The 15,797-nt window shown below is 56.0% G+C and overlaps 1 protein-coding gene across 12 annotated transcripts in view; it reads right to left on the bottom strand.

Moving 5' to 3' along the window:
• RAPGEF1 (Rap guanine nucleotide exchange factor 1) overlaps positions 1-15,797 on the bottom strand; it is a 140,981-nt gene that overhangs the window by 6,268 nt on the left and 118,916 nt on the right. For all 12 annotated transcript variants that reach the window (XM_067742891.1, XM_067742893.1, XM_067742900.1 and 9 more), the window contains 8 exons: positions 15,235-15,323; positions 9,655-9,763; positions 8,013-8,088; positions 5,068-5,152; positions 3,091-3,183; positions 2,031-2,216; positions 1,160-1,244; positions 927-1,021 (listed from right to left, as the gene is read on the bottom strand). In XM_067742891.1, coding sequence (XP_067598992.1) covers positions 927-1,021; positions 1,160-1,244; positions 2,031-2,216; positions 3,091-3,183; positions 5,068-5,152; positions 8,013-8,088; positions 9,655-9,763; positions 15,235-15,323 — 818 coding nt within the window. The remainder of the gene's footprint in view (positions 1-926; positions 1,022-1,159; positions 1,245-2,030; positions 2,217-3,090; positions 3,184-5,067; positions 5,153-8,012; positions 8,089-9,654; positions 9,764-15,234; positions 15,324-15,797) is intronic.

The following is a 15,797-nucleotide window of genomic DNA, read 5'->3' as shown; positions in this document are numbered from 1 at the left end:
CTGACCCATTAAAGGGCACCGGCACCGAGTCCACCTTGAGCACCGGGTCTCTGAAGGGGCTCCACCCACATCTCCTCCTAGGCAGGCCCCAGGGGGTGTGTCTGGAGCCCCCAGCGCCCAGCAAGGGGCGGGGCTGGAGGCCATGCTCAGGGCTGCACGGCTTGTCTGCCCTGGAAACCACCTCGTCCTCTGCTGGGCTGCTACGCTAAGCATGTGCTGCTGACGAGTGAAACGCTTCCTGTGGTGCAGAGAGAAGCAGGGCAAGTGGGAGAGGACCCAACTCTCCAAAGAGCAATCCTTAGAGCACTTACAAATCAGACGTTTCCCTGGTGGTGGGGACGGATTGTGTGTGTGTCCGGGGGTCAGTATGAGACTGCTACTGGCCGCCACACCCAACCATCCCCTACTGAGGCCGAGAGGCTGTGGACACCCTTGAGTCGCGTCTTTAAGAGTCAACAGTTCTGCTGTATGTTACAACATAAATGCACTTCACTTTGCTTTAAGAATTGAAGGCTAAATAAAAGTATTAATACAGCCACTCCTTTGCTCTACCTCTCTTTCAGGCAGAGTCAGTGTGAGGACCAGTCCTGAGGCCACCTGGCAGTGGGAAGACTGGCACGACCAGTGCAGGGTGGCAAGTTTAACACCCGCTCCTCTGCCGCCATCGATAGCAGACATTACTAATAAATCCTGGCTGAGTCCTCAACCCGCCCCCCCCGCCCCAGGTGGCCCCTTCCAACGTGCAAGACACGCCCTGTCCTGTCCCTGCCCTTGTCCTGTCTCTGGTTCACAACGAATGCCCACAGGGCCCCAGAAGGAGCTGGGAGGAATGAAAGGGCACCCCTTTGTCCTTGCCATGGGCGCTCTCTGCGAAGGACACACAAGGCACCCATCCAGAAGTGCTCTGCACTGAGGCCCCTTCTTACCAGTAGGACATGTTGTTGAAGTGCTCCGTGAACTGGGTCAAGTTGGGGCTCTTCTCCTCGTTCTGCTCTTTTGCCCAAAGCAAAACCTCAGGAATCTGAAAAAGCAGGTAGACTGGATAGAGCCTGGGCCCGCTGGCTCTGCTGTGACGCAGTGGCTTCTCTCACTCGGGGACAAGCAGCTGCACTCACCAGGGCCGGGCACAGCCCTCCCCCAGCCCCACGCGTGGCCATACCTCTATCTTATAAAAGAGCTCGGCATCCAGCAGTGTCAGCTGCTCAGCTATCTCATGGCTGTGAAAGTCATGCAAGGTCCCGGGCCTGGAAGACAGAGGCACGAGATGAGTGGTCAGTGGATGGAATGGTGGGGGCTGGGTGGGGGCTGCACTTCAGGCCTCAGAGCTGAGGGAACACGACTTGCTTCACCGCAGCACGGAGGCCACGCAGCGGGTCGGGGGCGGGTCAGGACCGGACTGCACTCGTCTCCCTGGGACCACGGGGCCTGCCTTCCCCCCTGCCTCCGCCCGGCAGGCTGGGTGGCTCCACTCGCAAGCCCGCGAGCTCAGCTCCTGAGAACGCACAGCCCAACCCCCCTTCAGGGCCCAGTGGGAACAAAGATGGTGCCATGTGAATGGAGCTGAGACACCAACAAAGAGGTGATAAATCAACAAACCTCCAGTGGCCCCGGGAGAGGGCCAGTGGAGCCTCTACACAGGTTCTCAGGAACCGTCAGGATGGCACAGGGGGTGGCAAGAATTAAGTTGCCACGTTAGCGCCGGGAAGAGAATTAAGTGCTGACCACAGCCTGAAAGGCATTCCTGTCCCCTGTCCTGGTAAGCCCCTACACGCCCTGCTGCCCCACTTCCTACTAAAACAGTGATCAGTCATACAACGTAACCCTGGAGAAGAGGCCCAGCCCCGGGGGAACCCCTGGGCTGTCCCTGAGGCACCTCATCGCAGGGCCTGGGCAGAACCGGGAGGTGAGGTTGTGAGGCGGGGGGCGGGGAGGGGGGCACTGAAGGAAGTGGAATGGAGAGATGGCTGCCGGTACGGCTCTCGCCAGAGGCAGGGCCCGGAGAAGCCCAGGATGGACGGCGGGTGGCGCACCTGGCTGCTACGCCCCTGGCCGCCAGGGGCTGGTCGGAGTTGGCACACCTGAGCAGCTTCTTCTGGTCCACCTTGTCCAGGATGTTCTTCCGGAGCACACGGGCCAGACTGAGCTCCCCGTTGCACACCAGGCGAAAGACCAGCTCCATCAGCAGCTTCAAGATCTCTTCCGTCAACTCCACTAGGCTAAAGGGCCAAGGGCCATGCGGTGAGGGGCAGGGATGCCAGCATAAGAAGAGGGCTGGTGCCACGGGGTCTAGAAGCCCCTCAAGACACCTGAGACACCCACCAGCAGAGCTGGGAAACCTCTCGTGGGAAGAGAGCCAGAGAAGGTCTTGGGATGGCTGTCTGCATCCTAGAGTGCCGGGAGTGGTCCCATTGCCATTCTCTCAGCAAATGGTCACTGGCACTGGATAAGCACGAGGGACCGCGCTGCGGCCTGGGCTATGGAGACAAATCCTGCCCCAGGGGAGCTCCTGATCCCACGGGGGTGATGAATCATCATGAGGTCTGGGCTCCACAGACAGCCCCAGGACGCCCCTGCACAGTATTCTCCACACACGGTGTTTCACAGCCCCACCCCGTAATCACCAAGGCCACCGCCCAGCAGAAGGTAAACACCTGGAGGGCGGGGCCTGGGTGGCTTCCTTACCAAGGGCTCTCTAGACCTAGGAAAGGGACCTTGTGCTTTGTGTTTGTTCAATGACTGGAAATGGCAAATGCCACTCAGGGGACCGTGGAAAGATGAGGAGGGCAGCCAAGGTCTAAGCCACGTGCCAGAGGGATGGCCCCCAAGGAAATCAGGGCTGGGCCGGGCCGGGCCAGGGCGGGTCTGAGGGGACAAGCCATTCTCCCCAGGGGTTGTGTTAAAGCGCGCAGGAGTGAGCCCTGTCCAGGGCCTTGGGCAGGGCTCTGTGGGCACAGAGCCCAGGAGATGCAGGTGAAATATGACGGGAGGCCCAGATCTCTACGGGGAAGCCTGTACCCCGGCGGGGACCCCAAGATGCCCGCGGCCTGCTGGGCCCCTCCACCCTCCATCCCCCGGGGCGGAAGGACTCACCAGAGCTCGTCCACCACCCGTACCAGCACGAAGAACGTGTTCTTGCTGACGCGCTTCTTGAATGTGTCGGCAAAAGGAGAGAACTTCTCGTACGTGGGCGCAGGTTAAAGAAACAACCACCCTCACGGGTAGGGACGGGGAAGTGCGCGGGAGGGCCGCCCTCCCCCAGACCCCCTTCCCTGAGCGAACCCTGGGAACGAGGGCACGGGGAGGGCAGAGGACCTGTGCGAGGTGGCGGAACTGCAAAGTGAGGTTCAGCCCAGACCTCTCTGACCCCGTTCTCGACCACCAACCTCTCCTGCCTGCAGAACCTCCTCCCTGCACTCCCAGGCCTGCCTCTCTGCTGGGATCAACCCAAGGTTCCTGTGACCACTGAAACGCTGAAGGCTGCATCGCTGAGCTCAGTCAGAGAAAGGTGGTCAGAAAGCACTTGCCCTAAAATCCCCGGGTCCCTGGGGAAGGTGCACAGCCCCCCAGAGGGGTCTCCCTCCGCTCCCGTCACGAGTTCCCATCACCCTTCCACAGCATCAGAGGCTGCCTGCGCATCTGCCCTTCAAACACCTGGCTACTTCCTCCCTGAGGCCGTGGCTGCCCTCGTGTTCATCAAGTCTCCAGACACTTCTATGGCTCCATACCGCCTGCTCTCAGGAAGGAGCCATGCACCAGGGACAGCGCCGAGGGCCGGCAGCACACAGGACCCACCAGCCAGCTGCGCCCAGGATCTCGATGCTGCAACACGTCCGTTAACATGCCTGAAGCGCCAAGCAGGGCAGATGCTGAGACGCCGAGTCAGAGAGGCCTGGGGGGCACTCTCCCTCCAAGCTGCCATGCGCGTCACTTAACCTCGCTGAACTTCAGTTTCCTTAATTACACGGTAGGAAATAACATCATGGCGCCACATAACAAATGGTAGTGATGTGTGTAGGAAATGGTATAGCGGAGACAGATTACCCATGCAATCGCTCAGCATCATAACCGACACCAGGCCGTTCTCAACAAGTGTGAGTTACTATCATTCGCTGAGCCAGAGGCCTGTGAGGCACTGAAGGTGTGAGGCGGGAGGGAACGAAGTCTCTGCACGTGGGGGCCGTCCAGTTCTGAGGGACCAGGGCCCCGAGGGGGGGGCACGGGAGAGAGGAGGACAGGAGGCAGAGGAGGCGCAGGCACACGGGAGGGAGTGGGAGAGCGTGGGAGAGCTGGGAGGGCTCAGGACTTCTGCCCCAAGGGACAGCGGCTGTCCAGCAGATGGCAGTCATGGGCTGTGACGAGGGAGGACACTGAGGGGCGGGGACCCTGGGCTGCAACAGTAGCTCCTTAGCCTTGGCAGGATGGGCAGGTTTGGACCCGAGAAAGAGGCAATGAAAGTGCATCCCTCCAGGCCTCGGGAATCTTCCTTGGCCACTACTGTGGGGAGTCGTATCTGAAAGGGTGAGCCCGTTGGGTAGATGTGGTCGAGGGGCAGGAGGCGACTGTGCTCCACTGCTGGGTCTGCCATCTGGGGGAGTGGCCGTGCCTGCCCCTGAGGTGGTTCTCTGGAGTCCTGATTCCCTCAAACCCTGCACACTTCGTACCCATCACCCCTAATGCCCTGGGGCTCAGCTCCGCAAAGCCGCAGGTGCCAGTGACCTGGGTCTCCGCAGGGGCCCGCACACTCCCACCCTCTCAGTGTGTGCCAGTTCTTTCTGATTCTTTCTCAGAATCACCCAGTGATCACAACTGCCATTAGGCAGCACCCTATGTTCCAGGCACTTCATATAACATCACTCAGCCCTTTTACAGACGAGGAGTGAGGCTCAAAGAAGCCTTGCCTGAGGTCCCAAAGCTGGGCCATGGCAGAGCTGGGCTGAGCACCTCCATCACTCCTGCCCGCAGCTCCGTGCGCGAGGGCTGTGTGGGCACGAAGGCCCCTCTCCCGGCTCCAGGGGGCTCTGTGCAGTGAGAGGTGTGGCGCCAGGGCTGAGGCACAGGCAAGGATATCTGTACTGCAGCTTCTTGATGAGCTCCTCAGGGGTGATGAAGGTCCTGTAGGTGGTCAAGAAGGCCTCGCAGTACAACACCAGATCTGGAGGGAAGAGCAGTTGATTAGTGAGGCCTGCCACTGGCGCAGGGCACAGACAGGCAGCACACCTGCTGCAAGTACATGCCACCTCTGATTACACAGAGAGCTTCTTGTTTGCGTGAAGACAGTGATGCAGAGAGTCTTAATCATCATGGGCACAGAGAATACAATTCAAACTCATCATCAGGACTCTGAAGCGAGTCACAGGTAACACTTTAGGTGGCAGAAGCCCAGGAACAAAAGCCTTGGGAATCTCCACATGGCGAGAGACCTAAGCGAAGGCCGAAGGGGCTCAGCCTCACGCCGCTGGACCCTCAGGTGTGCGGGCTCTGGTGTCAGGGGAGGGCAAGGCCCACTGGGAGGAGGCCAGCCTGGAAGTCAAGTGGGATTAGGGCTGGCAGCTCCCACCCAACGCCTCTCCTTCCCTTTGCAGGGGCTGGTTCTAGCCAGGGATCCCCAACCTTTCCACATTCACAACAGACCCCTGTTTATTTATGGCTATGACACACCCTCCCAACCACGCAGTCTCCGACACTAAGGAAAAAAGGGGGGGCATGTTTTAAATGCAGGTCCCTCCTGGAGACAAATGACCTGGCCAGGCTTGTGAACTTCAGAGTTATTCTGTGCTGGAGCTGAGGTTCGAGTCCTGATTCGGCTCCAAAGTCTGTGGCCCTCACCGTGAAGCTGGGCACATGCACACACATTACTTAAGTGTTCTTTTCTGGACACAGACCACCTTCCCCTGTCTTCTCTCATTCCTCCCACGACTCATCGGGTGGAGGAACCTCAAGGACCCCACTTCTCCGGCTGGGCAGCCCCGCCCTGCAGAGCCCGGCTCCTGTCCCCCGCCCCTGCTGCTCAAACCCTGGACAACGAGAGGAGAAGAAACACCTGCGCGTGCACCTGGGGTGTGCTTGGGTGATCTGGCTGGCGGTGCGGTGCCGTGAGGGAAGCTTACGGACTGGAGGTGCAGCAGGGGGCCAGTGGTGCTGGGCTCAGGCTCCTTCCTGGACCCCAAGCCCACCTAGCTCACTGTCAAATTTGGGCTTCTGTTCAAAGAGGGGCAAGGAAGCAGAGATGGGTCCAGGGGAGGGCAAGGCCCACTGGAAGAAGGGGTCCAAGGCTGCACCCCCTGAGCCATGGGGTCTCCCAGCCACTGGTGTGGTCTCTGGTCTGCAGGAAGCCACCTGCCCAAGGAGCTTGCTGTGTGGCCCAGGGCCTCTGCCTCAACCGCCCATCCCAGGGACAAATGATTGCAGCCTCAACATCTTTCCACTGATAAAACCGAGCGCAAGCCCCAGCGGGCAGCAGAGCCTCCTCTCCCAGGCATGGTCGGCACCGACTGGAAGGTCCTCGGGTTGCCCTGCCTGCAGGGCTCCCTCTGGCCTGGGCCGCAGCCGGCTGCACCTGGCAGGTCAGCAGTTTACTGCTCAGGGCTGAGGACTGGGGCCAGCTCCCACTTCAGCCTTTCACTACTGGAGAAAAATGAGAGCTGTTTCTCATGCCAGGCTGAGGCTGGAGCTCTGACCTGTCCGGCACGGAGGAGGGTTTACTGAAGAAGGCAGAGCACGGGCTGTTCCTGGGGATGTAAACAGATACTCCCCGAGCACTTCTTATGTGCCAACTCGCTCAGTCTTCACACCCACTGGGCACTTTGAACCTCTTCACAACGTTGAGTCAGCTGAGGCCGAGAAGGGACGTGCCCAGCAGCGGCCCAGCCTGAGAACGCACAGCCAGGATTCAAATTCAGTGTCCAGGACCGCACTCTGCTTGGGTCAGAAGAAACCCGGAGGGCAAAAGCGTGGCTGTGGTGAGTCTGTGGGAGCCATTTCTTCTTTTTCTCTAATTTTCAAATTTTCAGCAATGCAAACAATTATTTTTGTACTACTTTCATAATTTAAAAATTCCCAGAATCATCTGTGTAACATACTTTGGGAAATCTGCTGTAAAAACATAGGGACCAGGTTGTTTACAGAAATGAAATTGGTGGGTTAGGGTTTCATGACCGGGGTGTTTTAATTCCTACACACCTTACTTTACCATTGCTGTTCCATCATCTTTTTAATAATTTAAAAAATGTAAAAAGGAAGTGTGTGTGGGGAGAGGCCGGGCCCAGCTGTGGGGCGTGTGCACTGCAGGCCCCTCCCGCCTGACCAAGGTCACGGCACCGGCCTTACAGCCCCTGCTTTTCCTCCTCCTTCCAGAACACAACTTGGAAAGACAGCTCCTCTGCTAGCAGAGTCCACCCAACAGAAAACAGGCCCTGCTTTTCCAGCCCGCTCGAAGGATCAGGACGCGAAGGGGTGTCTCTGCGCTGAGAGTGGGGAATCCCATCCTGTGCAGGTAACGCTGCTGGAAGACTGGATGCTCCTGACAGGACCTTTGCCCCAGGAAGCTCCCAGAGGAGGAATAAAGGAAACCCAATCCAGCGGTCTGGAATAACATAATGGGCAAAATATCGGGAAAAGCGTAAAAAGCCACCTGCACATCAACGTAATTTTAGCACTATCGTTGAACATGTCGCTACTCAAGGTACCATCTGTGGAGACCTACCAGGTGCCGGGCTCTGCACCTGAAACTTGCCCCTTGATGATCCTGGGGTCCTCACTACCCTGCACCACCAGAGGACACGCTCTGAGGGGGTTGGGAAGCGGAGGGTCTGGCTCTGAATGCAGGTCACCTGTCCCCCACGTCGGCACTCCCTACGGTGACCCAGCAGCACCAGGACTGCTGTTCTGACCTGCTCAGGGCTGGAGGAGAGGAGAGGGCAGGGCAGTGGAGCCGAGCAACGTCTCGGTTCAGCGGGACCAGCCCCCTCCGGGGAGCTTGGGCACAGAGGCTGCCGCGGCCAGCGCTGCCGTACCTTTCCTGTCCGTCTCAGTAGCGTGGACCAGTAGGATGTCACCAGATCCTCCCCGGACGTCTGGTCCGTCGTCGCCCTGCAAAACCACAGCAAAGGAGGGCGTGGAGCAGAACGCAGCCGTAAGAAAGTCCGCTTAGGGAGTCACAAGCAGGGATGAGATGACAAAGACATGGTGTTGCAGAGACGCCAGGTCCTCTCTGCCCTGCCCTGCCCTCCCTCACTCCGGGAGCAGCGTGGCCGGGCTGCAGAGGCCAGGTGCGCCCATCCAGCCCGCCCACCGCGTGGCACAGCGCTCTGAGGACACCACTGGCTCAGGGGGGCATGGCTCCAGTCAGTCTTTCCCTGTTCACCGACCCACGGCTCAAGGCGGAAGAGGGGACGGAGGGAGCCGACGGGGAGGCAGGCAGGACTGGCACCGGCCCTTCCCAGGATGGTGGTGGAGGCGGCAGACCACTTCCAGGTGTGCGCATGTCCGCGAAGCTGCAGCAACCTGCCCTAAATCTACACCTGCTCCCTCAGGTGGGGGGAGTCACTTGTCACATAACATGTTCCTCCAGGGAGCCCTCCTTAGAGGAGTGAAAAGTGTCACAAAGATGCTCAATATATCCGATGTTGCTTACACTGACCGTGGCCTGCCAGTTAAGGGAAAAGTCTTATTTTCACATGAGCAAACTGAGGCCTTAACCCATAAACCTGGCCTGCAGCCACCGGCCTCACACGCTGTAATTCCGAAGGAGACCACGCCCCGCGAGAGCTTCCTCGTGTCTCTAGCTCTTGGAGATGCATCTGCCTCTCCAAAGCTTCAAGGTTTTTACGCTGGAAGTGTCTTGGATTTCCAGCTAAGACGGGGCAGCTCCGCCCAGGACCTGATTTTTCAGAAGAAATTTCTGGCAAGAGTCATGAAACAGCAGCCAGCCCTGCCTTCCCGGTTCCTCTCTGCTGCAGCCTAGCCACGTGTGTGTGTGTGTGTGTGTGTAGAGCACGGCCGCCTCCTCGGCGGGGGTCAAGGCTACCGCCGGGAGCCATTCCTGCGTGTCCCCGGAACCGCTCGGCAGCAGGGGGCGGGAGGCCCTCTCAGGTCAGCTCCTCTTACTGTGCCGGGTTCGGGCACCGCGTTTACCCATGAGGCTCTCCTGACAAGACATGGGATGGAGGCAGCCTCGGTGGCCAGGCCTGGAATTTCTTAATTAGCTGTGCTTCCCACGCTGACACTACACTGGGGTCATTCTGTCATTAACAACATAAAAATATCTTGCACTAGCGAGGGCTTACCACACACGGGCTCCGTGCTGAGCACCCTCGTGGATTTCGTTCTCACAACACCCTCCAGAGTCCTGTCATCTGGGGCTTAGAGAGGACATGTCACTTGCCCAAGATCACTCTCCAGAGGTGTCAGAGAAGGGGACGGCACACTTCCTCCTGGAAGTCACCCATGTGCCCAGGGTCTTAGAGCACCCACGGTGGCCCAGGCATGGGGCCAGGACGAACGGGATGCCAGAGCCCGCCGCCCAGGAGGGCCACCTGGGGTGGTCAGCACTCGGCTTGGGCCTTTCTGTTTGGGACACCTCCAGGTTCCCTGCTCAAAGCCCCCCACCCTCTTTCTGGGCCAGACCCTGCACGCGAAGGCCTGTGAGGAGCCCACCTCTTGCTTGAGCGTCAGCCTTGCCATAATCTCATTGTGGTCAATGAGGGACAGCTCGTCCACTTCCTCCTCCGACTGAGCCTCTGGAGCATCTGGTGACTTTGGGGCCCTGGAGAGAGAAATGGTTTGTGTTGTGTCAACAGACCCTGAGCTCCACGGCTCCCGGGGGCCAAGGTAGCGTGGCCCCGTGCGTGGGGCCTTGTGGTACAGCCGCTCCCCTGAATGAGTCCTCCCCGGACTGCGGCTCCAGCGAGAAGCCCAGACCCGCTTCCCACCCCTCCACAAGGGGCCCGGGAGGTAGACAAGAGGCCGGGATGCAGACTGGGTTTCTAGCTCTGCTCCTGATAAGCTGTGTGACCTGGGGACAGTCCCTGCTCTCTCCGGACACTCCCTCAGTAAGTGGAAGGGATTAAGCACGCAGAGCAAGAAGGTTCCACTGAGCAATTTGAAAAAGTAATGGTCTCAGTCACCTGTGTCAAGGCCCACAGACTGCCCGGACTGTCAGTACTCAAGGAGAGAATGGCAAAGGGCCAGCGGGATGGGGGAACAAGCCAGCATGATCTCAGTGCCATCCCCAGGTCTCTCCCCAGGGCCACCTCTCTAGTGGACTGAAGAGGAGCATGAAGCAGGCCCTTGTCCGCAGGTGCCGGTGGGCAGGTGGGCAGCAGCATGGGCAGGGGTCCAGCCTGAGCCAAGGGCAGGGAGGGCTTGAAGATGGGACAGGCAAGCTGAGACTGAGGCGCTGAGTAGGAGTTTGGATGAAGGGGGAGGAGAGAACCTCCAACAGACGAAGCACAGAGGGAGCCTGCAGAGGGGGGACACGAGGCAGATGGATGTGGGGTCTGCGGGCACCGTGCTTTCCCCGGCATTTTCTCCCATATTCCCATCATTCTCGTGATCAGTCCCGTGAGCCACTGAGTGGCCTTGTGGTCGCAGGCTTCATTTTTAACCCTAAGTATCTGAGACATTAAAACCTGGGCCTTTTGGGACTTCCCTGGCGGTCCAGTGATTAGACTCCGCGCTCTCACTGCTGAGGGCCTGGGCTCAATCCCCGGTTGGCGAACTAAGATCCCACAGGCCGCGCGGTGCGGGCGAAAAAACCCAAGTCAAAACAAAACAAACAAACAAAACCCCTGGGCCTTCAGTAAGGCAACGTGGATGGGCCAGAGCAAAACCACGCGCAGTCCTGGGACGAAGCCTCAGCTGCGCGTCAGCGTCCAGTCGTGGCCTGGCCTTCACGGAAAGAGGACAACGTCCCAGCGACCGCTTCTAGCCAGTCAGCGTGCTCATCCTCTGCTTCTTGTGCAGGGGCCACCTGAACTCTGAAAAATGGCACCCCTGGGTCCAATGGAGCTGGAGCCCATGAGCTGCTGTTGTCTGGTACAGACGGCCACTACGTGTTAGACTAGAAAACCCATCACCCCTTAACACTTGGGGAGACCTGAGCCTGGGCTGCTGAATCAGACTCCGTGTGGATGGTACTGAGGGGTGGCCAGAGTAGGCTGGGCAGGCAGCCCTTGCCGACAGGCCCCTAGAGACTGCTTTCTATTTTTTTTCCTGTCTCTTGCTCTTTTTACCACGTCTTTAACCATTTATGTTTAGGCCTGACAATAGCAAGTGGGTATTGCTTAGCTCTGTACCCAGGACTCCAGAAGTAGCCGAACCTTAGCCTAAAGAGGGAGGAAAAGCTTGAATTTGCGGAGCATTTCACAACGAAGGGGAAGTCAACGTGAAGTCGCAGGTGGCAGGGCTGATTCCCAGGTCCTGCACATTATCCTTCCCATGTGTGGACTGGAGAAATTTACTACATATTTCTAAACCTGGGCAGGTTTGACTCATGCTAATGTTGAAATGTTACCAAAGATGAAAGAGACACATGACTAAATGCAGAGATGACTCCTGATTGACCCTGGTTCCAAAAAATAAGCCTTATAAGACATAGGGAGAACTAGGGAAATAGAAGATCATTTGCATATCAGATAATGTAAAGAATTTATTACTCTTCTTAGGTGTGATAATCATATCGTAATCAGGTAGGTGTCTAAAATTTTTTTAGGAGGCATGCTGAAATATTTAGGGGCTGAGTGTCATGTCTGTGACTTACTTTCAAATACACACTACATACAATTCACACACTATCTAGAAACTCACAATAAAAAGTTTGGTGGGGGGAATCTTTTACACTCCTTTATTACATTTGAACTTGGAAGAGGCAGAAGGAAGGCTGGCCTAGGGTTTGAGAAGGAAACCCTAGGGTAACGTGTTGTGGGTAACGTGTGAGGTGAAGAGTAGGCGTGGAGATGCTCAAGAAGCAGAGGCAGCCTGGTGCCAGCAGGAGGGCTTCTGAGGGCTGCGGTTATCCTTCTTATTTTCTTATACGTTTCTATACTTTCCATGTTCTCTACCCTGAGCACGCATAATTTTGAGAATCAGAATAAAGGGAAGAGTGTACACACATATCTCGGAGATACTGTGGACTCGGTTCCCAGCCTCTGCAGTAAAGCAAATAACACAATAAAGTGATTCACGTGAATTTTTTTCGTTTCCCAGTGCATATAAAAGGCATACTTATACTATACTGTAATCTGTTAAGTGTGCAATAGCATTATGTCTAAAAAAACAGTAGGGACATCCCTCGTGGCGCAGTGGATAAGAATCCATCTGCCAATGCAGGGGACACGGGTTCGAGCCCTGGTCCGGGAAGATCCCACATGCAACTAAGCCCGTGCGCCACAACTACTGAGCCTGCGCTCTAGAGCCCACGAGACACAACTTCTGAGCCTGAGCTCTAGAGCCTGCAAGCCACACCTACTGAAACCCGCGTGCCTAGAGCCCGTGCTCTGCAACAAGAGAAGCCACCGCAATGAGAAGCCCGCGCACCGCAACCAAGAGTAGCCCCCCGCTCGCCGCAACTAGAGAAAGCCTGCATGCAGCAACGGAGACCCAACGCAGCCCCCAAAAATAAAAATTAAATTAAATCTTAAAAATCAATCAATCAATAAAAATTAAAACAGTGTTCATACACCTTAATTAAAAAATACTTTATTGCTAAAAAAATGCTAACCCCCGCCTGAGCCACTGGTGAGCTGTAACCTTCCTGGGGGTGGAGGGCCTGCCTCGATGCTGGCGGCTGCTGACTGATCAGGCCAGGGCTGCAGCGATTTCTTAAGGCAAGACGGCAGTGGAGTCTGCGCACCGACGGGCTCTCCTCTCACAAACACTCTTCTCTGGAGCAGGCGACGCTGTTTGCTAGCATTTTACTCACAGTGGAAATTCTTCCAAAATTGGAGTCAGTCCTCTCAAACGCTGCCGCTAATATTCTAAATCCGTTGTTGTTATTTCAATAATCTTCACCGCCTCTTCACCGGGAGTAGATTCCATCTCAAGACATCACTTCCTTTGCTCACCGGTAAGAAGCAACTCCTCCTCTGTTACAGTTTTATCATGAGCTTGCAGCAATTCAGTCACATCTTCGGGCTCCACTTCTCATTCTAGTTCTCTCGCTGTTTCTACGACATCTGCAGTGACTTTTTCCACTAAAGTCTTGAACCCCTCAAAGTCATCCAGGAAGGTTGGAATCAACTTCTTCCAAACTCTTGTTAACGCTGATATTTTGATCTCTTCCCGTGAATCATGAATGTTCTTAATGGCATATAGAATGGTGAGTCCTTTCCGGAAGGGATTCAGTTTACTTTGCCAGATCCATGAGAGGAATCACAAATTATGGTAGCGATAGCCTTACAAGATGTATTTTTTAAGTAATAAGACTTGAGAGTGGAAATTCCTCCTTGACCCAGGGGCTGCAGAACGGATGCTGTGTTATCAGCAAGGAAACAACACTGATCTCATTGTATATCGTCTCCATCAGAGCTCTGGGGTGACCAGGTTCATTAACCATGAGCAGTACTATTTTTAAAGGAATCTTTTTTTCTGAGCAGCAGGTCTCAACAGTGGGCTTGAAATATTCAGTGAACCATGTAGTTAACGGATGTGCTGTCATCCAGGCTTTGTTGTTCCATGTATAGAGCACAGGCAGAGTAGATTTAGCATTATTCTCATGGGCCCTGGGATTCTGGGAATGGTAAATGAGCACTGACTTCAACTGAAAGTCGCCAGCTGCATTAGCCCCTAACGAGAGAGTCAGCCTGTCCTTTGAAGCCAGGCTTTGACTTCTCCTCTCTGGCTATGAAAGTCCTGGATGGTGTCTTTTGCCTGTAGAGGCTGTTCTGTCTACACTGAATATCTGTTGCGTAGTGTAGCGCCTTCATGAATGATCTCAGCTGGATCTTCTGGATAACTTGCTGCAGTTTCTCCATCAGCACTTGCTGCTTCACCTGGCACTTCGACGTTACGAGACGGCTTCTCTCCTTAAACCTCTTCAGCCGATGTCTGTCCGCTTCAGACTTTTCCTTCTGCAGCTTCCTCGCCTCTCTCAGCCTTCACAGAATTGAAGAGCATTAGGACCTTGCTCTGGATGAGGCTTTGGCTTAAGGGAACGTTGGGCTGCTCTGATCTTCTATCCAGGCCACTCGAACTTTCTCCATACCAGCAATAAGGCTGTTTTGCTTTCTTATCATTTGTGTGATCACTGGAGCAGCACTTTTAATTTTCAAGAACTTCTCCTTTGCCTTCACACCTTGGCTAACCAACTTGTTTGGCTGGTACAAGAGGCCTAGCTTTAGGCCTCTCCTGGCTTTCAACATGCCCTCCTCACTAAGCTTCATTTCTAGCTTTTGATTTAAAGTGAGAGGGACTTTCCCTGGTGGCGCAGTGGTTGAGAACCCGCCTGCCAGTGCAGGGGACACAGGTTCGAGCCCTGGTCCGGGGAGATCCCACATGCTGCTGAGCAACTAAGCCCGTGCACCACAACTACTGAGCCTGAGCTCTAGAGCCCACGTGCTGCAACTGCTGAAGCCTGTGTGCCTAGAGCCCACGCTCCGCAACGAGATGCCACGGCAATGAGAAACCCGCCCACTGCAACAAAGAGTAGTCCCCGCTCGCCACAACTAGAGAAAGCCCGCATGCAGTAACGAAGACCCAATGCAGACAAAAAACAAATGTGAGAGATGTGTGACTCTTCCTTTCGCTTGAACACTTAGGGGCCATTGTGCGGTTATTAACTAGCCTAACTTCAATACTCAGGGAACAGGGAGGCCTGAGAGGGAGGGAGATGGGGGAACAGCCATTTGGTAGAGCAGTCAGAACACACACGATGTTTATCGATTGTTTGCCATCTTATATGGGCATGGTTTGTGGTGCCCCCAATCACAATCATAACCTCAAAGATCACCGATTGTCATAACAAATATAGTAATAATGAAAAAATTTGAAATCCTGGGAGAATTACCAGATACATGAAGCGAACAAATGCTGTTGGAAAGGTGGCGCCTACGGACTTGCTTGATGCAGGGTTGCTACAGACCTTCACTTTGTAAAAAACACATCTGGCTCAGCGCAAGTGTAAACATACAGCCCCAGCAGGCCTGGCGTGCTTGCCGCAGGGGCAGCTGGGGCAGCTCTCACTGGGCGGGCAGACGTGATGCTTTCAGGGCACCCGACTCCACGTGGGTAACTTCCTACCTGTCCCCGCCGTCCCTGCTTTCCTTCCCAGGTGCACTGCCGGCTGACGAGGCATCTCTGGGATGTCCGTCCTTCGAAGCTGGTGATTCCTGAAAAGAGAAGGCAGTGCTGGGTGTGTGACAGGTGCCCCCCGCTGGGCTGCTCTGCTTCCCAGCATTCCTGCCTGCAAGTGGCTTTTGAGTGCAAGTTCCTAAGGAACTTGAGATGTAAACACGTCAACCGTGACCGCGGTCCATTACAAAGGAAGCACGGGCCCTCTTCAGACTAGCATCTTTCCTCTGGGGAGAGTGAAAAGCACCACTACTTATAACCTTTGTCAGCTGCCGACCTAGAGGAAGCCATCCCGACCACCTGCTGGAAGAAAGGACCATCGCAGGAGCTACCACTCGGCCAAGCTCCGCGAGGCGCTGCGCGTGCCTTTCCTCACCTGGCCCTGACCAACACCCTACCTGCTGGCCGACATCACCATACCGGTCACACAAAGAAAAAGAGGCTGTGGGAAGTGAAGGGCCCGGCCCCAGACCCCCTGAGCTGGAAGACTGTGGCCCTGCCCGCTATGCCCT

Source organism: Pseudorca crassidens, chromosome 7 (assembly GCF_039906515.1).
Source record: "Pseudorca crassidens isolate mPseCra1 chromosome 7, mPseCra1.hap1, whole genome shotgun sequence".
Lineage (NCBI taxonomy): Eukaryota > Metazoa > Chordata > Mammalia > Artiodactyla > Delphinidae > Pseudorca > Pseudorca crassidens.
Note: the sequence above shows the minus strand (reverse complement) of the source record. Positions and strands in the feature narration are given on the sequence as shown.